This window comes from Pelmatolapia mariae, linkage group LG15 (assembly GCF_036321145.2).
Source record: "Pelmatolapia mariae isolate MD_Pm_ZW linkage group LG15, Pm_UMD_F_2, whole genome shotgun sequence".
Lineage (NCBI taxonomy): Eukaryota > Metazoa > Chordata > Actinopteri > Cichliformes > Cichlidae > Pelmatolapia > Pelmatolapia mariae.
Window position 1 is genome coordinate 30,316,237 of NC_086240.1, and position 26,745 is coordinate 30,342,981.

The window sequence follows — 26,745 nt, forward strand, 5'->3', positions numbered from 1 at the left end:
CCTAATAACTTTTCTGTAAACACCTGAAAGAAATTCTGAACAGGAAAATCCCCATATAAAAAATCAGATTTTCAAAAATACTGAAGACAAATTGGTTTGTGTTTAAAAAAAATAAGATATGATCAATATGATCTTCTAAAATGTAATGAAGTATTACTTGAAAAAGAAGACTTTGTGCTTAAGGAAGAAAAACAGATTTGTGTTAATGCAGTCATTATGTTTTGCTCATTACCAAGAGTTAGATAAAAACACTGATATCACACTCATGTCTGCAGCAAAATTTAAAAATGTTACTAGCAGCCCATCAGTTTAGCTTAGCATAAAGACTGGAAATAGGGGAAAACAGCTAGCCTGGATTTTTTTTTATTTTATTTTATTATTAGTATTATTGTATTTATTTATTTATTTATTTATTACAGACTACAAGCACATTTTAGCTCATAAGTTAGCATGTTATACATCACTAGTTTGACCTACACAAAACACTGAAGTTTAAGGTGTCATACAGATAAGTTGTTCTGAGAAGTAGTTTAAAAAAATAAATAGTAAACTTATTAAAATGTCCACATATAACATCATTAGCTTTAAAAAAAAAAAACAACAACCCATGAGCTTAAGAAATGCTGTTATCCTCTAATAGCCCCATGCTAGCTCCTTTAGTGTTTCCAGGATTTATGCTAGGCTAAGCTAATTAGCTACCAGGAATGGCTCTACACTAAAGATACAGGCAATGTTGGGAATTATATTGATTATAATAGTAATATAGTGGTAATAATAGTAGTTGGCAGGTTGCGCTACTAACAATGTAATACATTTATTGTGAAATTTATTGTGACATTTTTCACTTTCTACATTTCGGAAGAACAATTTTGCTGAATTTCTAGCACTGAAAGGCATTCCTGTCTCACAACTTGGCTTGGTACCACCCACATGATAGACTCAGGTTGCACAGAACAACATACATTGATTTGACTAGGATGAAAAGCGTTGTCAAAAACACCAGTCAGAACTTGGGTGAAGGGGTGCCAAATGACTGGAGGGTGTCTCAGTACAGACACAGGCTCCATTGAGATTGACATTCATATTTGACCCAACAGTTTTGCTGTCCCTTGTTCATAACGATATTAGAAAAAGGCAATTCCTGCACAGGGAACAGTACGGCAACCCTGGGAGTGTTATATTTTACATAACTTATTTAATTGACATATATACCATATTCAACACTGTGTTCTGACTAGAGAACTACTAGTCAGAACACAGAGGGTGGGAGTGGGCATATCAACCTGCTCATTTAAGTTTCAGCGAGAAACTAGAGTGTTTTCCTCACAGCTTCTTCAATTGTAGCACTTATTAAATGTCCTTCATTTCACTTTTCTCACAAGTTGATTCATTAATTCAAAATGAACTCAGACATACAACGGGTTGTATACACTGGATACAAAAATGTAAATAAGTTGCTCATACCTCCATGCATGTACTAAAGAAAGCACCCATTGTCTTTGAATGTACCCCAGTCTCTACCTGCCTGCTCAGTGTCGCACTGCAGGGGTGAAGTGGAAGAGGGCAAGCCTCACATTTGTTCCAGCTCTTTGCAGATCGGTTCAGCGGTCAGTGCAGTTCTAGTAAGTAAAAGGATAAACAACATGCACTGTAAAAAGAACCAACTTAATTGAATTATTTCAAGTGGTAACACCTAATTTAATTAAGTTCTTTGAAATGAAGTTAATACATAGAGTAACACAACTGATTTATCTAATGTATTAACTTCATTTCAAAGAACTTAATTAAATTAGGTGTTACCACTTGAAATAATTCAATTAAGTTGGTTCTTTTTTCAGTGTGCTTAAAAAACATACTGTACACACACACACACACGTGCACACGCTCATACACGCCCACGGGACAACAGAGATAACAATAAAACCTTAAAAAAAACAATCTGACATCAGGCAGTAACAGTCTCAAGAAGCATATGTCGGAGGGGGGGAGCGTACTGTTTAGCTGCCCTGTACGATTATGCGCATCTTCAGAAACCTTAAATGTTTCAAGGGTCCAAAATAACACGGGTGTCACAGCAAAGTGAAAACCAGCGAACAAGAACGCACTCCGGAGCTGCCGGCCACTAACAAGAGGTGTCAAAACCTCCCGAAGACGCTGCCATCACAGGAAACAAAGCTCAGCTGTTAAATGGTTCTTACTTCTAAAAGTGATGGAGTGATCACATTATACAGAAGCTAGAGCTGTAAAAAGACAACTGCTTTACTTACATTCCAAATCCAAATCTAGATAAACACTTCTAAATATAGAAACCCTATAATATCAAGATTTAAGTTAATTTTTTTTATATTTCCCTGCAATGACATCAGCTTAAAAGCTGAGTTTTTTTTTCTTTGTAGAAACTTTTTTCTTAAAAGGTTGGGTTTAGCTCAAACTTTAGCTTATTGTCATTTGATTATCCATGATAATAATACACTAGAGATGACAGTAAAGGGCTTTTCCTTTTAAGTTGCCTCACATCTGATCGCTTCTGTATGTAACAATATTTATAATGACATCAACTATCAAGTTAAACTTGAAAAGTCTAGCAAACGAGCAGGAGAAAAAAACTCAAATAGAAAAAGGTGCTATATAATATACTTGAACACAGCTGCGATTCTTCCTGGTGAGGAACGTTGTGTTTGTAAGTGCCACGGTTCTGAGTCTGTGTGTGAGACGCCTTGACATCTATCTTACACCTTTTCTTTTTTCAGTCGATTTAAAAGTGTTTCAATGCGCCGATGAGGCAGAATTTGTTTTCTCATTGGATTTCGTTTGGTTCCTATGTTCATCAGCCTTCATGTTACAGTGCCGCTGAAGGCTGTCGGGCGAAAGGTCAAAGGTGAGGGCAGTTTGAAAAGAAGGATGGCTGGAGTTGGAATGATGTAATGCAGGGACAAGGGTCCAACCGGGACGCGGGAGCCGTGGAGCTGAGGTTGTTGAGGGTTGGCTGAAGACAAGGAGGAGCTTGACTCCTCTGCTGGTTAGGGAGTGACAAGGAGCCTCAGTAACGGTGGGTCTGGTGGGAGTACTGGGAGCTCTGCTGGGTTGATGATGAGTATCCCATGGTGCTCTGGGGTTGAGTGGAACCTTGGACGTTGCTTTGGTAACCAAGGCGGGAGCCAGAGTGCTGAAAGAGAGAGAGAAGTGGAGACGCGGTCGCTAAATCACCAGACTTCTTATCAGCAAACATTCAAACAGTGACTCTGGAGGTGAGCTGGCACATATTGTGTTTTTAAGGCTACATCCAGACATTGCGCTAATGTCCGCCACTTCCTTCCAGATTCAGTTGTCTGCAGCTAATTAACCTTTCCTTATAAGCTGTTTTCCCACATGGATTTCAAAAAATTGGGATTATGATATTTCCCTGTGTGTTCAGTGGCTCTGGGATTATTTCACTAGTAATGAAAAAAAAAAGCCTAATCTACACACTCGGAGACATGGACTGTAAAAAGTACTGGTGCTGAAATTTCAACGATCTGGATATTGCTTTGAGAATCTGAGACCTCAACTGTTTGCATGCCTCCATACCACAGTTGTGGGTTCTTGACTACACTGTTCCAGATTAGGGAAATGATCGGTGGGTGGTGCATGGTGGAATATATGTGGATAGAGATCAATAAAGGGAAAAAGTAGGACACTGACAGTAGCAGCTATAGCCACACTCTTGATGTGTCTGACCACTGCGACAGTTTATTTATACATCAACTGAGGCCTGACAGCCACCAGCTGTGTCACTTGCAACTAGGCATATCTCTGTATGCAATATACTTGTGTGCCTCGCTGATACAGAAGCAGGAGAGGTCAAAGCGGTCACTTAGATCACACCGTGCTCTGTTAAGTACTGACACATGATCTCCCTGCTCCTGCGGTCATGTAACACTCAAACCTGAGCTAACCCCATACGTTGCTGATTAGTCGCTGATCACATTCATTTTCTGCAGCAGTCGGGTTCTCCTCCTTGAAAGTCAAAATATGTCATATGCCAAACTTTGGCATCCAGCTTCACTTCATCACAGGCCGAGAGCTGTCGTCTCTTTGGCCTCGTGATAAGAGCTGAGCCGGCGATACAGGAGGCGCCTGAGCAGAAAACAAAAGCTCACAGGCTCCACTGTGATTTGATATCAGCTCTGTACAGTCCTTATCATTTAAACAACATCTTGTTGTTGTCTGGTATCTGAGTGTTTGGGTATACATTTTTAAGCCTGCAGCATACAACCAAACAACTCTGTAAGCATTCTCAGCCCAAGAACATGTGGGTTCATGTCTTAATACGTTTAGATTTCCCTATCCTGACTGCCTAACGCAGGTTTTTTCCTTCTGAAGATCATGTCAGTTTCTTAAAGCACGTACTTGCAATCAAACTGAACTCAAACAGGAGTTTGGAGTGTCTCATTTTCAGTGCTGGAATGGTACATCCTGCTGTGGTTGACCTTTTATGCTTTTTATATATATTTTTCTTCACATATACTGTTACACTGAGGGATGTTCATATTAAACAAGCCTTCAGCCTGCTCTAAACACTCAGTATAAGACAGTTTTTTATGATCGTTTCAGGGTTCAGGTACTATGAGCACAGAAGCTGCACTCACCTTCCAATCAGGACACAGTTAGTTTGAAGGGACGAGGAAGACAGCTAAAACAGCTTGTTTCAGTCAGATGATAAACTCACGTCTGCGCCAAACCCCAGAATAACACTACAAAGGAGAACTTGGAACTCATGCACAGCTACTTCATGCAACTAATAGAGTCTAAGAATGAAAGTCTGGAGCAGGATATGATTATAATGGACTCATTTAATAGAGTTTTAAAGTACAGACAAATGAACAGTTTCACCAGAAAATGTTGGTGTTGGTGTTTGTTCTATAATATTGTACTGACCTGGTAATCTGACTGTAGCACCCCAGTGCCTGAGGAGGCCCCAGAGGGTCCGATCCGAGGTTTCTTGTTGGGTGGCCCCTGGTCCTGACCGTGCTGCAGCGCTGCAGTGGTGGCCCCCGTGGCTCCGGCGGTGCCATTGGTTTGAGCAGAGCTCTGCTGGGAGGGGGCCTGCTGGGCTGCTGCCTGCTGCTGGTTCTGGGCCTGAGCCTGGCCTGTCGTCTGCTGGTGCTGCTGGGTCTGGTTCTGCACAAAGACACACAAAGCTGAAAGTGGGTCTGGATTTATGGAGTGGAGAAAGAGAGACGCTGTGGCTAAAAGCGAGTGTGTGGAATGATCTCGGGTTCTCGCTGAAAACAAGAAACCAAGATTTCGCTCTATTTTTAGCTGTAGGTTGTTCTTTTCTGCATCTGTGACCCACTTTCCCGCTCAGATGACTGGATTGAAATGCAGCTCAACAACATGAGTTTAGAGTTTTAAGGACGCATTAAAAAAAACTTAAGTAGACCACAAGAAATGTTAACCTAATGAGCCAAAGGAAGGAAGGAAACGTATACTAACTCATCTGAGGATGAGACAGTAAGGATAGCTCATATTGTCTGTCTGTCTATATTGTTAATAAAGCAGCTATTACATATCTATTTCCATGTTTTGAGAATCTGTTGCCCATTTATGCTGCTGGCTCAGGCCCTAAAGCCCTAAGTCTGGTTTCAAGTTCAAAAATCGAGACTGCAATGACGGACTAAAATCATTGTTATGGTTTCTGCCAGCAGCCATACCCCAGAGATGAAATGGCCCTTGGATGTGGATGTGTGGCTGAGTTGAGGGAACGAGACACCCTGTGTGAACAGTTCAGTCCATCCTCAGGTGATTATTAAATATGGTTCACAGAAATCTGCAGCCAGTTTCTGGTGCAAACATTCATTACGTTCTGGCTCATTATGTGGCAATTATGTGGTTTAAAATTTAGTCAAAATTTGAAATTTGGTGTAAAATTTTGACACAGTTGTGAATTTATCAGTTTATGGCTACAATTCAGGAATTCAGTGTGCAGAATGTTGACCTTCAAGCCACCACGGGGCTTTTAGGGTCACACTTACTAAGTGGGACAAATTAGCATGATGCCACAGTCGCAAAAATGCGCTGATGGGAGTGGAAAGTTCTGAGGCGATCCCCTAACAATCCGCTTGTTTGTATACAAAAATGAAGGCGGTCACATCAACAATGACCAGCATTCTACAAAGAACACGGCAGATTACAAGCATATGAGCTACCGTGAGAAAGTGAATAATGAGCGTAGGCACAGGTTTCTTTCCAGAGACAACATAAGACCATGAAATCATTCAGAGTAGGGACCCAGTGAAGAGTTGTAGGACACAGCCAAAGTTTGGCACTGCACTCACAGCTGTGACCCATCCAACGGCACAATTATCTTTCCTCCTTTCAATCCAAATAAATGACACCCCTTAAAACACCATCAAGCACAATTAAGACAAGCAGAAAATTCTGTGCCACAAACCTTGGTAAATCAAGCAACAAGTACTTTTCTTTGAAAAAAGAAAAGAAAAACATCCCATGATCCACTTACAGTGGGCTGAATTTGTCAGTTTGCTCACTTACAAACAAACAAACAGTCTCTAATTTTTATGGTTATTTCATTTTAACAGAGACAGAATATCAACCAAAAATCCAGAAAAGCTAGAAGCTGATTACATTTACATTTCCCTGAGTGAAATAAGTATTTGATCCCCTACAACCCAGCAGGATTTCCCGTACATTGCCCATGTCCCCGTGTGTCCACAGAATCAATGTCTTCCATTCCAGCTTCTCTGCCACCATGAACAAGAGCAAAGCAAAGATACCAGACCTGCACAAGGCTGTCAGCAAGAAGCTTGGTGAGACAATGATAACTGTTGGTGCGATTTCTTTAAATGGAAGAAATATAAAATAATATTCAGTCGTCCTCGGTCTGGAGCGCCGTGCAAGATCGCGCTTTATCAGGTGAGGATGAAAGACGGTGGCTCAAAAATATTTGAAAAACTGCATTTAGTCAATATAATGGCAGATATGGTGGCTAGTGGATTTACTTTGTATTTTAGTATGAATGTACAGCATGATGCGTAATCCTGCATGTAATTTCATAAAATCAGCAGCTTTCACTTCAGTCTGCAATCAGCAGTTTTGGTGTTGTACTGATTTGGAGCAGCCAAATTATTTTGTTTATGTTGTCTATTATTGATTGTGCATGTCCACACTTTATGCTGACAGGAAGTCCAACCAAAACAGTGCAAGCCGAGCTCCTCAAACACTCTGTTCTCTGGTGTAAAGCTCAGATGTTTTCCAGCCAGCAGCTACCAATATGATGTAGGAACAGCGGTCACATGGAGCCATCGGCCTCTGCCTCAGTGCTCACTCTCTCATTAGATTTCACAACAAAAATCTTATCTTAATCTTAGCGCCTTTGAAAAAAGGCTGCGATTTTTAAGCTGCATGCAAAGCAACAATGAAACACAGAACGCCAAGATGGTCAGCCTCCTCATGCACTTCTGTACACCGTGTACAGTGTGTCCCTGCCTCTGGCAAAGTCGCCGCTAAATGCCTGCGCTGAGTTATTACACTGTAAAAATAACTCAAGGGACACAGTTGACTCAACTAAGATGCTGCTTTCTAAGAACCAGTAGTACTATAACCTCATATCACTCCAGTAGATAACAATATCTGTTCTTTATGGCTGAAAGGGAAAGTGCCTGGACACATTTAGAGCTACCACATAAAATACAACAAAAACTGCCACATTAGCCCCCATTGACGACTAACTTAAGATGGGACGTTAAGTGAACTGACACAATACCGATCGATATTTTAGTTTCTGAAAATGTGACGGTACTTGTATTTTTTTAACCATGCAGATACTGCAGGCAGTATATATACCAAGAAGGGTTGTCCAAATATCTATACTCTAATGCTAAACATTAATATCAGCTTAGGTATTCACACATTAGCAGTGCCACAAACCGTGCCATCTTCACACGCAGCTTCGCACAGCACTGCTGCAGACAGGCGGGGACACAGCCCTTTCACTCACTAACAGCTTAGCACATGAACAGTAGCACAACAAAGCATCTCAAAGACTGACATCCCAATCTTTATGAGGATGTTTCTGAGGTGTTAATGTAGCCATGTAACTATTAGCGATAACCTAAAAGCTGCATTCACCGCCAGTGAAGTTATCTGTAAGGCAGCGGGTAGACTGCCTTACAGTCTAAGGCACAGGATAACTGGATAACACTTACCTTTTCTGTTTTCTCCTCTGGCTCGTCTTCATTAAGAAATTCTCGTTTGGGGTAGGGGATCTGACAGCCAGCAAACACACTAGAAGAAAACAGATGAAATTAGTGATTGAAGCACCAACACGAAACACTGTGTGAACCAGGACAAGGTTGATTAAAGTTTGCAAAAGTTTACTAAGGCTCACTCAGTGGTTGGTAATGGGTCCTCTAGGAAGTACGGGTCCTGCAACGCCTGCTCTGATGTGATTCTTTTAGTCGGGTCCATTGTGAGGAGCTTTTGGAGCTGAAGGCAGAAAAATACACATGGTTACAAGATCTATACACACACACACACACACACACACACACACACACACACACACACCTGATCAGTGTACGATAGGAAAATACAAAAAAAAAGGTGGGGCCAGGGCTTCCTGATTAGTGGACTTTCAAAATAAGACGATTTTATTAAGTATTAATAGTATTAGTATACGTGTTTACATAGTTATACTGTGTGCACCTGCACCTCATTTGGGGAATAACAGCCCAGTCCACGACCCTTTAAAGTTTATTACTTTTAAGGTGAGTTTAATGGTTAATTAGTTAGCAGTTACAGTTAGGGTTGGTCACCAGGAAATGGACATAATGCCTCTAAAGTAACTGAACTAAGATATATGTGTGTGTGTGCACTTACCAACAAGAACACCTTGCTGTCTGGTTTCACTTTATGCTTCTCCATGTATTTGATTAAGCTGCTGTTTGCATACCTGTTGGATGACAAATGACAGCATATGTGATATTTCATTTACAAGTCTACAAGCTCCCCGATTATAGAGATGTCATTAGAGCGGCCACCCACGTCGTCCTCCTGAAGTCTTTTTGCAGTGTGGGGTACTCTGGCATCTTCCTAATGTCTTCCCAGTCTTTATCTGTGAAAGACACAAGCACGTGACTAAGTTAACACTTTTATCGATACACTAAACAATCTCTTGTATATGTGTGTGTGTGCAGACCTGCAGGGAAACCCATGACACTAAATATCCTGTCCAGCTGGTCGTGATGGAATGGGTTACTGGTCTTGATGTCTTCCTGGCGACAGTGAAAGATGGGCTCCGATGTTAGCAGCTCCGCAAAGATGCAGCCAATCGCCCAGATGTCTGAGGCACGCACACATATAAACAGACAACACTTAGTCTCAGTATTGTGGAGATGCATTAGCTACAGTGGCTAAATCTTCCTGGATTACAGGAAGTCATTTTTTTCTGCTGGAACATTGATGTTAGTGTTACTTGTTACTGCTTAACTACCTGCATTGAAAATGCTACGTCCAGATGAACAGAATCAACCTTTTGGGATGATGTGATGTATTTATTTTTCTGTATAATGTTTAGGGTTTTTTTCTTTAACAAGTGAGTAGATTCTGCATTTCTCTGTAAGCGTGACCTACCTAAACAAAATTTCTTACCAATTCTGTTTTTTTCCTCATTATTAGAACTGACAGCATACACAACTGAAACTAAACAACTGTAGGTTGCACAATTTTCTCTCACTGAAACAACTGAAAATGAAGTGTCCTGCTACTGGAAAGAGGTGCAAAAATGTAATGAACACAGGCTGCTGTACGCTCAGCTCTACCTGGCATGTTACCTTTCCAAACAAAAGAAAAAGAAATGTCAGTTACATGCATCATTTTTCCAGTATGTTTATAACTTCACCAGATAACCAAATATCGACAGTTTTCTCTTTTTCACTCATCGTCATAATTTTAGCCACGTTGCCTGAAATTAGAAAATGTCAGCTGGATGATTTAAGCATCTGTCTTTTCGTCACAAACATTTTCATGGTGGTTGCTACTTTGGAGAACTTTTACACTCACAGTGAGGATCCTCCACAGTGGCTGTGACACAGTGGAGTGCATCTATTTGCTTGCGCTGCCCTGCACATTTTGTGCATGCGTGAAATGGGCCGCCTCATAATCAGACACACGTGAGGCTGACCGGCCGGTCACCACACAGGGCGGAGAAAGCTGGAAAATCGACTGATTCTATACTCTGGCCAGCTGATTGGTGCATGTCTGGTTTTTTTTTTGTTTTTTTCCATTTCCTTGTTGTACTGTATTATTTATTATGTATTTTTAAAGCCCGACTAGGGAGAGTTGTTGGCTCCTCTTTTAAACTTGTTCGAATTAAGTGTTCTGTTTTTGTATGTCAAGACACTTACATGTTACGTGATGTGAATACAATGCAATGGTGAGTCATTGCTAACAGCCTAAGTCAACTTCCATTCAATGGACTGACGTGGGAAGATGGAAGGCACTAAGATTATAATGGAACATGTGCTCCACGATTGATTTATTCTGATGATGTCCATGGATCACATGAGTACTTTGAACTTATCAGCTGTGCATGTAAACCAAGAGACCCTGCTTCTAAAATCACAGCTAATTCTGTCAACTAACACAAACCTGATGCAGTTAAGCAAACAGCCAGGGATCAAAGTCCTGCCTTGGTGCAGAGCGTTACGTTTTTTTTCATCTGTGTGACTCACCAATAGCTTTGGTGTAGTGTCGGGCCCCCAGCAGCAGCTCCGGGGCCCTGTACCAGAACGTCACTACCACGGGGTCAAGGTCCGCCAGCGGCTTCAGCGGAGAGTTGAAGAGTCTGGCGAAACCCATGTCAGCTACCGAAGTTGCGAAAGAAGATAGACACAGTTAGCAAACAAAGGCATTATCAGATAGAGATACGAATGCATGTTCAAGGCTGCTGTCAGAGCCACGGGTTCTAGACAGAACCTCGGGCGTCTCTCACACCGCAACTAAATATGAAACATCCACAACTGTAAAGCTGAACAAGGCAGGCTTTTAATGTCAAACCACATCTGTTCTACTTAGCATGAAAAGACAGTATTCTTTCCTTTTAGCAAAAAATCCCTTGCTAAAACGGTAATGTGAGAAATAGAGCAATTTCCCACTGTTAAAAAAGTACCTTAACAGAAAACATAAAAGTTACACATAAATATTTAACTCTGCCTTATTCTAGTAAAGATTAACAGGAAACTGGCACAAACAGATTCTCTTCCTGGGTCTTTCTAACAGACAGCAGAATAAGGTACAACTCATCAATGTGGAAAAAGGAGTGACTCCTCTTAATTTGTGACCTCAATTCATTAATGGTCTCAATAACTGCTCTCATCTGGTATTTTATGACCCCAGTTACTATCTAGAAGGATAAAAATGCTGGATTCCATATGTTTCACTCCCAAATTGAGTGCATTCCCGTATTAAAGTTAGAAAACCAAGGAAAAGCAGGATTTGTTTAGCTCCCCTAGAACCTGGGCAGTGGTCTGTGTATGGCTTTTAAATAGCCAGTCACAAACACACACCAGTGGCTGCAGAGATTACAAGTTTTCCTGCTATTGCTGCTGTCATTTTGGATTATGGAGTTGGGATTGGAAGGACTGCTATTGCAAATTGGAATTCCGACTTCCCACTTCGAATGGAGCACACCATTAAGCAAGATATGCTTCACTACCACTATGAGTGTGCAGTGTCCTTGGCTTATCAATCAAATGTGGTTAGTTTCAAAACACCAGCATTCTGTTGGTTTGAGTTACATCAGAGAAAACTCACAGTAAGGATAATCAAGCACCACAATAATGAGTGCACTGAGTAATATGGAACGTAAATCCATCCTTATCAAATTAGTCGTGTTTAAATGGCAACAGCATGAGAAGAAGAAAATGTGACACTGTGTAGCTCAAATACAAATGACAGACTAAAGTCAGCCTATTCTGAATCAGCTTTATTTCCACTGGTGAAGTGGGGGACATGACCCCTCCACATTTTACATTCACCTCTGTAGCTGCCACTAAACCTGAGCAATCAACAAGAGCAAGAGTTCTGGGTTTTTTTTCCAAGTCACATTTCTGGGATCTACAGAAGTGGGATTATAGTCTTATATGGATACCACAGATGGGTAGTCTTATTGTGCCAACTTCTATATGCGCAGTAAATAAATATGCTAATAAGTTATTGGACATTTCACTGTTTTTTTAATGACTTTAAAGATGCATTGTACTGATCACAGAACTGATCACAGACTGTATGTATAAGATGGAGGTAGCATCTGAGTCTGAAAATGGAAAGCCTCTACAGAAACCCTTTAAATCTGCATTCTTTGTAATGGCCAGTAGGGGGCAACTGGTTGGTTGTACAAAGAAGTCGATGGGAAAACACCTCTCAGCTGACCTCAGTAAACTCTGAGGTCATAGATTGAGTGAGGTGAGATCATGATGAATAATGCGCTCAGTTGCCAGATTCAGGTCTCACTGAACATAGTTAAAATGTTAATTAGAATTAAAAGTAAAACTTGTCACTGACACTGTTCTTGGATGAGCCTTGTACAGAGCTTTGCATTCGCCTACTAATGATACTAATGATGATGATGATTCATAATGAAACGTTCACAGAAAATACAACACTGACTGTAAAGCAATATCTACAGGAACAAGTAAGGCTGAAAAAGTTGTTCGCTTAACCAACGTGCATTCAAATACAATTATAATGAATGTGATTTCTGATACTTAGTTCACATTCTCCTAAAAAATGAATGAATGAAAGTTGGAAATGAATAAAATGAACATCCTGCTCCATGTAACTATTAAGATATTAAACATATTTATTAAACCAGAGCAGCCTTGTGGCATTCATTCAAGTAAAACCTTTACCAGCACCAGTTGCAAAGACTCTGGCTGCACTGGAACAACACTCTATGCTATTACTGGGAGTACGGGGTTTAAAAATAGATGCCAGCAATGCAGCATTACCCTTCAACACTCCCCTGGCCAGCTGGCTTATGCAACAGGACTGATCTGAGCTTCCTGTCGGCCTCTCTGGACAAGGTTAAACGTTGTAGCTATCAGACAATCAAACACGTCAACAACCTAATTGATCCACTTTCGTGCTGACACAAGTACCTAAAGGTTGTGTAAGTTTCAAATCAGTCAAGCAGTTTAAATGATGTTTTTTTAAATCTACTTTACCAATTTTAACTCTTCCTCGTTCGGGGCCTTCCCCCATCACCAGGATGTTAGCTGGTTTCTGTGGGAGAAAGAGACAGAACATTACGAGGTGTTGCGTATACTACAAATCACTCTGTTTTTAACTTGGAAGTACAATAAATGTAAATGGTTCTAACACACAGTTGGACTGATAATACGTTCAGAATACCTGTGGTATAACAGTATCAGTGCTTCCCTTTGCAGAAACATGTTGAGTGGTTATTGACTGTCCTGTTTTTGTACTGAAGCACACAACCACATGACTATGTCAGTGAGCCATTTTGCGGGAGTGCACTTAAGCCAACTGATCATACACCCAGGAATGGGGTCAAACACGCTCAAGCAGCTGGGTGTGTTCATCTGGTTTCCAGAGAGAAACTGGAACCACACAAGTTCCGAGAAGTAAAAGCTTTGTTAGCCAACCAAGCTGACTGCCGCCATTTATGTGGACACAAGCCATAGCCACAGCACATGCTGTGGCTTTTCAAATCACCCAATTGATATTGGTCTTTAAAATCCTATATTAGTTGTTAGGCTGAGCACATTTCACAATTACAAGAGAACAGGTTGAGTTCTTTTTTGGTTTTAGGTCCAAGCCTTAAAAAACATCCTAGACCAACGACGTAGGGTAGGTCAGAAGCATTCATTTAGATGATGTTACCCGTTTAACCACAAATGTTAAATTTTAGAACTGTGAGTCACTCACAAAAGTGCTGCAAGGTTCACTTTGGCAAAGAACAAATCATAAACAAATTAAATTAAAATACAATGAACAGGTGAGGAGAACTAAAAACATGTGACGTCAAGTTTTTTCACAGATATAGCAACAAGCTCCAACAACAAGCTAGTGAGAATAAGGGCAGCAAACATGTCAAGACACAACTGAACAAAAACACTGACTTCCTTTTTTAGATTTATTCTTGCCTTTGTTGATAGGGCAGCACAGAGAGTATTCGATTCATTCAGTTTTGTATAAATATCTGGCGCCAAATCCCAACAACAGTCACCACAAGGCACCTTATATTGTAAGGTAAAGACCCTACAATGATACAGAGCGAGCCCAGAGAAAGCACTTGGGCAAAAGTGGGAAAAAAGTATTTTTGTAAAGATGTTATTATTAAGGCTACTAGAGTAGCTTTGCATGATTCACTGCTTAAAATAATCCCTAGTTATCTTATACTGGGCCTTGGTGCAGCCCCTCAGTTCATTCTCTGCTTGAAATAAGCTGATCTAGCCTAACTTTCTTTAAGGCTACACTCCCTTTAAGCAACTTACTCACTTGTTGCCCCCCACAGCAGGCAGGTGGGCCTTCTGTACCCCCAGTGCCATGTGCCACTGTTGACCATATTAGGGATATCCCCTCTATGATGTCACACAGGGATAAAGCATCTCCCAAACAGAGAATTAGGAGGCTGTTGGTTCACACATATTCAGACGTCAACATGTGAAACTGGTCCACTGTGAAAACAGTATATAGCTGGGATGGGAAATAGGGAAAGATTAACCTATTACATTTTCACTTAGCAAATATAACAGTAGTTACTGCAGCACAGCAAACTAGACGCTCAACATTGACATTTAATTAACAAATTGTTAATTTTATAGTGTTCACTGGATTTTTCTGAGCTTGTTGGCTGACGGCGGTTGCTTACTCCCCCAGCTGAAAATTAGATGTATCAGAGTGGAATTATGAGGCCCCTAAAGAAGGGATGGCCACCAATGCATACAACACCCTTCAGAGTCACAGGATGCATTGCTACAATGAGTAATTAAAACAGCTTTGAGTGCTGTTATCTGTGTTTTCCTCTTGAGAAAGGAATGTGGAGCATGAAGAAGCGTGGTTGAGACTTTTGCCACAGGGCTCGCGGCACAGCATCTAGGACGCAACACATGAAGGCCGATGTATTTTTCTCACTGCTCTTCAGACCATTCGCTAACTCAACTTCTTGCATATAATTTGCGGTTGTAAGCACAGTGGTTTTAATTCTCCGAATTACCTGAGGATATGAAATGCATCGGAAAACCTCTGTACGTTTTCTGAGAGGGCAAAAAATATCAGTGGGCCCATGTTTTTGAAGTTTACCTTGTCGTGCAGTAGGATGCAGTAATGCTTGTTGTCAAACTGTCTCCCTGGGTGTTTGAGTGAATGTGAACCCTCTGGCTTGGCAGACTCAGATCTGACTGGCAAACGTGTTTTGTTGCCATAGAAACAGCACTAATAATGAGATCTGCTATTCATGCCCACAACATGACACCCCCACGATCGGCAAACACAAAGACAAGCGTCTCTTCAAAGGCCCGAGGAGTTCAGCCCCTCTTTCAAATTCTAAACAGACCTAAGTGAATTAATATGCCTAGCCTGAACGTACTCTTTTTTTTTTTACCTCTTGAATGTTTTGTAAAAGACCTGAGTGAGTGCCAGTGCCTTCAAAATGCAAAATGAGCATGCAAAAATGAAGTTTGATGTAAATAAGTTCACGTGTCTAATGGAAGAAAAAGCTGAAAAGTATAAACATGAGTGCAAGAGGGACTGATTCAAAGAGCAGCAGACCACAGTGATATAAGGAGATGTAATAAATTGATTGAAATATGCACCAAAGTTAGTGAAGCATGCACCAAATTCCTTTTCACGTCCTCCAAATTAAGATTTCCCCTCAAATGCAGCCAGTGAAATTAATCAGTTCCATTTGGACAGTTTCATAAATGGATTGGGAGCCAGGGGAAAATAAACACTCTCCGCCCCACAGAGGATCTGTAAACCCAGTCCTTAGGGACGCGGCTCTCTTTTACAAAATCATTTACATCTTTGTATCAAAAAGTAGACCACTTCAGGAGCCAAACTTACACACTTACGTAACAGAGTGGGCAAGCTGATAAACAAGCTGAAAGCGAAAGGTCACAGCCTACAGGACTCATCAACGACCAACTGTCCAGATAATGAAGCCCCTTTGTGCTATTAGTGCAGTATGGAGTAGTATTAAAGCATGCTTCATCCTTTCACGCAGCCAGTTGGTTGGTTCAAACGAACTCTCGTTCTGCTTTTCCTCAAGTAGTTGCTGTTTGTTTACAGTGTGTGGAGTGAGAGTACTCAACCCCTACGAGCAGTGCTTGGCAACAGCGGGGAGGAAGAAGTCTCATTTAGGCAGAAGGGACCTCTGGCACAACCAGGGTTAGGGAGCACCAGGCAACCGTTTCGAATAGTTGTAGGGTGATGCAAAATGCAAGGGGGAGGAAAAAAAGCACTGTATTAATACTAATGCTGCTACAATGACATATTACTCAAGCTGACTAATCACCTGTAAACAGAGTGAATTAATAACACACAGACTGCTGAAGCAAGGCAGTGATTAAATCTGTCATGAAAATATGAGGAAATTTGTTTGGTGATAAGGCATTAAGGCTGAACTCAGAGAATTCAAGCCTGACTCATGTTATCATTTACATCTAGACCAGGGGTCCCCAATCCCAGTCCACGAGGGCCGGTGTCCCTGCAGGTTTTAGATCTCACCCTGGGTCAACACACCTGAATCACATGATTAGTTCATTACCAGGCCTCTGGAGAACTTCAAGACATGTTGAGAAGGTAATTTATCCATTTAAATCAGCTGTGATGGATCAAGGACGCATCTAAAACCTGCAGGGACACCAGCCCTCGTGGACTGGGATTGGGGACCCCTGATCTAGGCCACTGAGATAAGAGGAAATGCACGCCTGTCCAGGAAAACAGTCAGGTCATCTAATTTAAAAAAAAGAACTTGACACTTGAAAGTGAGCTTTATTAAAATGGTGATTAACTAAAGTCCAGTAACAACGCAACGTGAAGGGAAACCAGATGATCCGACGAGGATGTTTCTGGGATTTTGATTAAAAGAGGCCTTCATTATAAAAAAAATTCCAGGAGTAATGTTAAAACCGAGATAAGTAAACACAGCTGAAACTGGGCTACAACAAAACACTTCATGGTCCGGCTGTACCAAATGTCATATTTAACCAACATTGCTTGAAGTTTTTGTTAAATCCCTGTTGCCACAATTCCTTTCCTCTTATGTCTTATCCTTTCCTCCTCCACTGAGATGGGACTAAGATGTGAGGACAGGAGTTGAGGATGTACAAAATTAGAAAAAGGGGGTAAGAACAACTAAGAACTACTGGAAACCACAGAGACCAGAACACAGAAAAGGAAAAAAGTGGTGTAGAGTTCTTAAGCTGAAAGTGCATCTGACCTACAGCCGATATTTGTTCAGTCAGCGTGCATTCAACGAATAAGTGTTACCAATAGGAATCACCAATCAGACAGTAATGAAGCTCCTGTTTTAAAGAAATATGATCAGAAATGATCTTATGTTTGGATCATTTCCAGTCAAATTTCAATCCAGCAGAGCTAATTGCATGCTACTAGCAGCCCATATATTTTTTTAAATTCAGATCTGGATCTAGTCAAACTCTCTTGCTTTTGGACACTTCTTAAAATCTTGAAAAGGTAATACAATAACAATATCTTTCCATTATTAAAGAGTTTATATATGACACATAAACTGTAGAAATAAATTATTTTAGTGCAAAACACAGATGCTGTGTACAGATTACATTGTTTTACTCGTGTCAGTGGATTAAATACCTCTTGGTAATAATAGAAGTAACTAGGTTAATATTAACAGTTATAATTTGATAATCTATAATCTAATATTAACAATTATAATCTGATAATCTATAATCTAATATTAACAATTATAATCTGAATGAGACACCAGATTAGAATTCAACTCATCTATGCAAAATTGAATGAAAACTAAAGCAAACTTCTCAGTGCAAGCACACACGGTTCTCACTTTCCCAGTTTAGACACTGAAAAAAAAATGTGGTTGTGTACAATTCCACGCCTTGCATGGTACGTTTCTTACAGCCACCCACCCAGTAATATGCATGTAGTATAGCACTGCTGGTTACTATAACAGATGACCTTCAGTAATACCCTAACACACACCACCCCTCTCTTAAGTGATTATTGGTACAGTCCATGGAGGTGCATGCCTTTTGCTTTGGCCTGCAGAGTCAGGTTCTTGACTCAGCTATCCGTGCAGAGCAGTGGGCTTGACATCATCTTACATAAGCCGGCAAGCACCTCTGATTATGGGGGGACGACAGAGGAGTAACAGCAAGAGTAAATGGGGGATGGGGGCTTTGTGACAGTGCAATGCACAGCACATGGATGCTTTCCAGAGAGGCAGAGCATGCTACACTCAAGCACAAATACATGCTTATGCAACAGCAGAACTACTGCAGCTGTTAAAGATATAGTGGGCAGGAACACCGTTCCCTGTGTGGCACAATATATGTCTGCTCCTCCTCTCGCATGTATTCACAATACAACTCATGGGAAGACTTTCACATCTACTTAGACAGCAGTAAGAGGCCTTGGGTAGATTTTTCCATAACGTAGCATCGTATTTGCTACGAGCAGTCTCTCTAATTTCAGTGGTTATTTCTCATGCCCACGCAGAGACCTGACACAGAGCCAGGCACCTACACAAAAGACGCTAATCTCACCGATGACAAGAGACAAGAATGACATTTACGAGTGAGGTTATGTGGCCACAATGGCAGGAAGCCCTGGCAGAGAGACAGCAAAATAACGGCTGCAGCGAAAATAATCGAGGGGCCGGAAATGTTGGTGTGCAGATAAGACTGGTGTGACCTTAAGAGAGCCAAAACATCCACACAGCTACTGTAAGAGAATTCATATTGTGTATATTATGAACTTTGGTGCTTATGATTTCCACAAATTTACAAAGTGTTACAAAATAAAAGTCTGTACGAAACATCCTGACACGTTATTTTAAGAGCTTTTCTTTTACTGAAGACATGTTTCAGGCTCACAGAGTCAACATTAATGTTACTACTAACACTTGTATTTTTCCTACTATGGCAACTGCTGTGAGCAACAGAGACTATTAAAGCCATGCTGGCACACTGTGAGTGCATGATTTGATGGAGGTTTGCTAGTTCACACACACTACAGCACAGCATTTCATCGGCAGCTCTAACTGGTTGTTTCATTTTGTTTGATTTCTTGCTGCAGGCCTAATCAAGGGAACAAATAACGAAAACAATTGTGGTTTGTTGGTCTAACACCTGATTTATGCTTCAGCAGTAAGTCTACGCCGTAATCTACAACGTAAGCTGATGTGCACCCTCATCAGGTTGTAAGAACAACATTAGGTCGACGCAGCCCGCAGCTATTGTGATTGTCCTGTTCAGCAGTGTCGATTCTTCCTGTGCACTTCCAGCTACTTTTTCACTGCAGTGTTTTAATTTATCAGTAACAGAATTATAATCATCAGCTCAGTAAAAGGAATGATAAGGTTATCGGTTCTTAGACTCTCACTACAATCAGCTGTGTCTCTAGCAGGAAAAAAGTGGCACAGTTTACAGTGAGGATATGGACATTACTTTTATTTTTATTACACTATAGAATGAGAGCACCATCGTGGAGACTGCTCCAGGACAGAAACAACTGCACTATGTTGCTAACACAACTTGCACCTGCACAGACAGCATGCTAACACTAAGCTAGCCAAGAGCCCAGAGTAATGTTAAAGCTGAGTAAATGCTGACCCCAGCCCAGCACCGTGATAAAGTGAGCCGTCACTTCAAAGGGTAGCCTCCATCTCTACCTGTTCATGTTTCTAAAGTAGAATCACTGTGGTGATCGCTTTAAAGTGCTGGTTTTCATGTTTGCTCTGTGCTGTCGGCTTTGTTTTCATACCTAAATACTAAAAAGATCATGAGTCTACTCATATAGGTAGATAAGGTGTTGGTGTGTGGGGCTGTAGCCTGTAGGTTTATATTGTTAAAGAGAGGGAAGAGAAATACCTCCAACATCCACAAACATTTCACCACGCAGCATGTAATGATTTGCATGAGTGTAATGTCACTGATATGCTGCTTAGAGATGGTGGCAACTCACAAAGTGGAGCCAATGAGAATTGATAAGTGATATTGACAATGGAATCGGAATTGCGAAATTCCTATCAATTCCCATCCCTACTCCTTGTAAGGAGGAATTTAATACTACTGTGTTTTGTATTTTATCTAAATGGTCTGTTTTATAGGATTCACACAAAGAATCCTGAATTTTGTTGGAGTTGTTTGTTGTTGTTTTCTTTTCTTTCTTTCTTTTTTTACCCCAGGGTCTTGTTTTTAAGGTGTGATTTATAAAGACACCTGACAACTGAGGCAAAGGCCACTGTATACAACATAACACCAAATATGGCATGTTTCTGTTGAGTGAAGTGAGGGGGCTCATGCAGGATTAATGCCGGACTAAGCAAACAGATGATGAAGTCAACTAGAGCAGAGGCTATGGAGACGGTGCCAACAGTGCATAACCCTCAGCAAAGACACTATTCATAGATTTGAAAGATGCTGACTGGTAAAAAGGTTGGCCCGAACAAAAAGAAACATCAAAGGAGAAAAAAGCATGGAGGACGACAAACAGTTGCTGCAGTGGACAGTTTACGGCTTACATGCTGGGACCTTGAGAAGGAAGTGACTCTTCCACAAGCTTTACAGAAGCTCTTTCATTTTGGGGAGTACTCATCATAGGTGCACATGAGTACGTCAGTGGCCTGTCTACAGTACAAACACATGTGAGGAGCCATAACATGACTGGCTGAGAACACAAACATTTATGGTCTCGTCACTGACGCATTTACAGCATCCAAACTATAGAAAACCTTTCTCTTTTTTGGGTTTTTTTTTAAATTTCATTTGCTTTATGTCAGTTACAGTGGATATCAGTGAAATCCTGATATCCAAAACAGATTTAATAAAATAAAAAACAAACTTTCATAAGTGCGATATGTCTGACGGCCTGACTAAACCAGACAGAGCAGCAGTGGGAGAGTCATTTCTGAGTCAGTGTTCACTTAACTTACCATCTAAACCACTCAAAGCTGACTCACCTGTCATTTGAGGTTAGCCGAAACCCTAACTTGCACTAACTGACTAACTTTACCTTTAGGTTACCTTTAACTGATAAATCAATACTGGTGGCTTTTTAAGTATTTACCTTCAAGAGAGAAACTTTTATAGATACCTTGTGGATCACCAACAGACTGAAATACCTACTTGATCCGTTCAAGTTTGCATAATGTGCTGTCAGGACACCACATGACTACAAAGGATCGTTTGGGATTACGTAAGAGTTGACAACCGGACATAAAGAAAACGGAACCCATAGACAGAAGCTTGGCAGCTCTGCCCTTTGACTTCTGAACCTGATTTATCTAAAGCCAAAAGCTTAGCTAACTTTCGCTTAAACAGTGTAATCTCAGTGAGCCAGTCTTACCAGAGCATTATCTGGAAAAAGGCCTCAGTGCAGCCCATCTGACGTCAAAGCAGCAATGGCAGTAATCAAATCAAAGTTTCACCACATAATCTGCTGTTTGGTTAATTATACTTTTTCATCCACAAGCAAGGGCGCACATGGTCCTCAGTGGCGAGTGACAGATGCAGGGAGGCAGAGAGAGGCAGGGGAGATGCACTTACAGATGGGCTGTGGGAGTTTGCAGTGCAGAGTCAGATGTTGGAAATTGTTCCAGTTCTGCTTTTTCTTTCTTTAACATGTGACAGATCTGTTTTCTCAGAAGGTGCCTGGAGACACGCTGACTGGTTCTTTTCGGTGGTACTAGCATAACAAACTTGTATCTCCAAACAGACTGTCAGAAATCAGGTAATATACACAGCGACCTCCCTTCAACCAAAGCCCTGTGGGAAAAGCAAGGAGAACAGAGTCTCACAGGAACCACGTGTGTGTTGGAACCAGGTTAAAGGGTAGACAGGAGTCAGAAAGCACTCAGAGTTCAGGACATTGTGCTTCTTCCAACAAATAAAATCATCATAACACATCACACGGAGACATAACAACGAAAAGCAGTGAAATAACACAGCTCAGCTCGGTGGAATCGTTCCGTGTGAACGAGTTCTGTGAGCAGTAGATATAGTAGAGTGGACGGCCTTCAGATAAGAGGTTCAGATATTTTCTCCCTAAATTTTCATTCTTAACAGTAAGATAGTCACACTATTTTGTTTTCATTTCCTAACTGTTATCTAACACCTGTTACAGGAAGGTTTTACTTTCAGTATCAGTGGATTTTTAGCTTTTCAAACTGCTTAGCTTTAGTAGTTTGAGCAGTTTGAGTTTGTTTTTTTATTTATAAAAATACGTGGTGGTGGTGGGGTGCTTTGTTGTTTCAGATAAAAGAAGGAAGTATGTTATTATGTTTAACTTCATACCTAGCGTTTCCTTTCAGTTTCTCAATTTTAATAACCTTGGTTAATCACAATGCCTTTGGAAACATATGTATGGAGTGGGTAAGTGTCTGTAAAGGGAAATGAGAGCACTGAAGCTAATATAGCCACTCACCAGATCCCTGTGGAGCACCCAGTTGGCATGGAGGTAATGGATCCCATCCAGGATCTGATACAAGAGAGACTTCACCATCCCTCGGGGCAGCTGCATAGGCTTCTTATTGGCCTTGGAGGCACGGTGGAACTTAATGATGTGCTGTGAAGCAAAGAAAGGGTTTGCCTCACTTATGCATGCCTCATCAGATGGAATAAACACAATATCTACAAAACCACCTCCAGTTGTCTCTTTTTCATACTTTCCCCAGAGCAACAAAAATATGAGTGAACAAATAAAACATTTGTAACAATCCAGAGACACTGCGGCTGTCGTTTGTACACAATATTAACGGTTTAGGGCACAGCATCTTAATGTGAACATCATTAGGTAACCGTTTCTGTAGCATGAGGTTTTCTGTCATACATTAATCATATGAACAGTTCTTGCTTGCAGTAATGGCGCAGAGAGACTCACCCACAAGTCGTGTTCGGCGTAGTCAAAGAGGAGCCAGACCTTTCTGTCGCTGTGGGACAGGAACACTTTCTGGAGGGCGATCACATTTGGGTGTTTCAGTTCTCGTAGCAGCTGGAACACACAGTGGAAAGGTCTGATTAATGTTTGATGTCAGGTTTGTGCATCACATATGCTCATCTGATATCGATGGAACAACTGGTGAAAAGCACGAAATCAAGAAATAACAGCTGTCGTGACAGAAAAAAATGTTAACTTTTGCATCTTCAAGAAAACAGCAAAAAGGAGCCGGAGGAATAAAAGTAAAAATAATAAAATAAAATGGTAGACAAGAACAAAGTGTCGCCTGTCCTCACACACCTTAAATAATCTTGAATTGCCCCAAAAAAGACAAGGAATGATGGGTAATTACATATTAACCATTTGGAGCTTTTTAGGCAAAAGCCCTTACAGTGCTATGGTTGAATGAGATGAATATCTGAAATGATACACCCAACAGTTGATAAATGTCTCATTTATTTTGTCAGTGCTCTAGAGATTATAGCTTAGTCTGGCCGCAACGTCTGCATTCGTGATTAGCATGATTTCTTTATGCAAAGCATCCACTTCGGAGGAAGACGTCGTATAAAAAACAATCATCTGTCACTTTGACAAACTCGTGCCTATAACTCTGCACAGAGTGGACAGTGAATCAACAGTCATGCGTACAGTATGACATGATATCTTTGGATGATAGATGACTATCATTTAGGCAGTGAGTAATTCACTTATGATGAGATGATTAGCTTTGATTAGCTTTCTGATTGAATTCGTCAAATGGCACTGTAGAAAAGTTAAACATGCTTTGTAATGCATCCCTTTGGGGAAGATTTGCAGGGATAAATAGGTTCCCATAGATTCAGTGAGATACCTGTAAGCTACTTCAGCTTCATGCTAGTGCATTTGGTGGAGAATGTAAGCTATGGTTTTATAGCTACAATTTATAGATATCCCTTAAATGTCTCAAATACAGCTCATGAGCAAAGAGGCAAAGAGGACAGCTCTAAGCACTGAAAGTGACTGTGCTTGTTGTGGGTTGGAGCGTTTTCAAAAACAACAAGTAACCAAAATTTACAGGACACCAAAGATAAGAAAAAAGAAATAAATACACCTCCAGCTTTCTTTGTGACAGTTTGTGTTTAGACCATTAAAGTGTTGAAAGGTTTTCGAAATTTTTTCTTTTCTTCACCGCTCTTCAAAATCTGTCTGAGGCTTCAGACTTAAATAAAAACCAAAATTAGGTCTAGGGAAGTATCAATCCCACTTTTTTTAGTTCCAGTATAATACAGATGGCAAATCAGCAAAACACGGTTTAAGCTTGATTTTGACTTAAATATAAAGGACTGATTATCAGTCTCTTGCTCAAAGATGTCGGATCAGTATTGGAACCCTCCCTTTGTGATCCCACTTTAGTTGGGGAAGTGGTTAGGAAAAATGATGGATCAATTTACATATTAACTCATCATATTAACTCAAATCACATTCGCTTGACCTGATATATACAAATAAAATTATATTTAGTGATATTTGCATTGGCTAGAAGTTTCAGGGACCAAAGTGTGATTAGTGTGAACGGCTGGCTAACGCCGCGCATTCAAGCGCTGCTACTTTAAGCGGCTCATTGATTTCACCAACTCCCATTTGGACTATCCTATTTGCTGACCCATCGTGGACAATCCATAATCAATCGTGCCCTTTAGACAGGCCCACGGGGTGTTTCAGTCAGCGAATACACTGAATTCAAACATGACTCTCACCTACAGGGTGAATTACTCATTAGTGCATGCTAACATAACTCTTTTTGTTATTCACCTCCATCACAAACAGAGAATAAAGTATTCAGATGCACACAGTGGCTGACCTGAAACCAAAAGGTAAATATCAAGGAAATGTACTGGGGAGTAATACAGATGGAAGACTAAACACTATGAGAACACATCCCCGCCATAGGTAGTTTTTGGTTGTTTGTTTTTTGAATCAAACACCTAAAAGGAGGTACAGCTTCAGCCCTCTAATTCACACTCTAAGAGTAACTAAGGCTGAGGCTAAAATACCTCACGGCTTTCAAACTGGGTTATACACTCACAGGGAAAAGCTCTAATTTCACAGAGACCACTAATACAAATCCACAGTTACACTGCTTTCTGAATAGGACTGTACTACTATTACCTTCTTAAGTCATCATATAAAGCATCTTCATTTAAAAAATTGCTATATAAATATATATATATATATTAATATTTATATGGTCATGTGAAAAAGAAAGTTTTCACAGGACTACTTGCATATGATTGAACAGTAGAACCATCCTTTACAACATGGAGGAATTTAACCCCACTCTTCTTTAAAACATTCCTTCACTTCAATGCAGACTGCACAGTGGTGTTTAACGAGTCTTTTTCACATATCTGCACCTACGGCTTGTAGAATTTCAAAAATGTTTGTTTTGACACTTGCAGTCACAGTATGTCCCATTTTCTATTTCAGAGAATTACAAACATTTTAGGAAGTTCCACTCCCACGCACGCGCGTGCACACACACACACACACACACACACACACACACACACACACACACACACACACGCACACACACACACATCGCTTGTTACAGATTTCTCAAATGTAAATAGATACAAAACCTAATCACTCATTCGTCTCTAGTTTGTACTGGACGTCTTCACATCACTTCACATGTATTTATATCCTTGTGGGGACATCTCATTTACATAATGCTTTCCCTAGCTGATTACCCTAACCCTAAGACATCAAAAATGAATGCCTAACCCTAAACTTAACCATAACCTAATTGTAACCCTAACTGTAACTAAGACCATATTTTGAGTCTCAAAAATGCCTTCAAACTTGTGAGGACCGGGATTTTGGTCCCCATAAGGGCTGTTGGTCTAGTATAGTAAACTTCCAATTTCTGGTACCCACAAAGATATTAATACACACACACACACACACACAAAGTGAGAGACGTCATATAAAGCCCAACGGCTTTTTTGGGGGGTTCCTTTTGTTAATGAATTTATTTTCTGGTCTATATAAGGTGACAAAAAATATTTTATCCAAATTGACGGCTTCAAATGTCTTCTTTAACTCAACAAAATGAAAGAAGTAAGGTTTAGATAAACGTATGCCATGAAGCAAATCATGGATTACAGTACAGACAGCTAACTGACTAAAAGCACCAACCACAGAAGTATTCACATGATAGAAAACAGATAATAAGATTCTACCCAGTAAATACACATCAGATCAATTAGAATATTTCTCACTATACCCTCAAGGCAGGCAAGAATAGCCCTATCTCAGAAAACGGCAGAGAGGGGTACAATACTGGAATTGTATCCAGGCTGTTTGATTTTGCCTCATATGGGGAAATGAGGTTTGTGTTTAATAACAGCCTTAATCCACAGGCTATAATGGGGCATTGTGATAGTAAGCTGGGGCTTAGGGCTTGAATCCCCCCCATGCACTACAGCACCACTTTCAACCACCACTTAGGCCGCATGCTGAACGAGGCAGACCCAGTGCGACTTTGTGATCACTGACTCTATGCGGGACCACGGTTAA

The 26,745-nt window shown here is 40.7% G+C and overlaps 1 protein-coding gene across 1 annotated transcript in view; it reads right to left on the reverse strand.

Moving 5' to 3' along the window:
• Positions 1–1,831: 1,831 nt before the first annotated feature.
• cdk19 (cyclin dependent kinase 19) overlaps positions 1,832–26,745 on the reverse strand; it is a 49,670-nt gene continuing 24,756 nt past the window's right edge. Inside the window, exons 3-13 of the mRNA XM_063495183.1 lie at positions 23,128–23,238; positions 22,672–22,812; positions 13,227–13,284; positions 10,734–10,865; positions 9,200–9,343; positions 9,046–9,115; positions 8,881–8,953; positions 8,390–8,487; positions 8,208–8,286; positions 4,918–5,160; positions 1,832–3,166 (exon numbers count right to left, since the gene is read on the reverse strand). Coding sequence (XP_063351253.1) covers positions 3,041–3,166; positions 4,918–5,160; positions 8,208–8,286; positions 8,390–8,487; positions 8,881–8,953; positions 9,046–9,115; positions 9,200–9,343; positions 10,734–10,865; positions 13,227–13,284; positions 22,672–22,812; positions 23,128–23,238 — 1,275 coding nt within the window. The 3' untranslated portion in view covers positions 1,832–3,040. The remainder of the gene's footprint in view (positions 3,167–4,917; positions 5,161–8,207; positions 8,287–8,389; positions 8,488–8,880; positions 8,954–9,045; positions 9,116–9,199; positions 9,344–10,733; positions 10,866–13,226; positions 13,285–22,671; positions 22,813–23,127; positions 23,239–26,745) is intronic.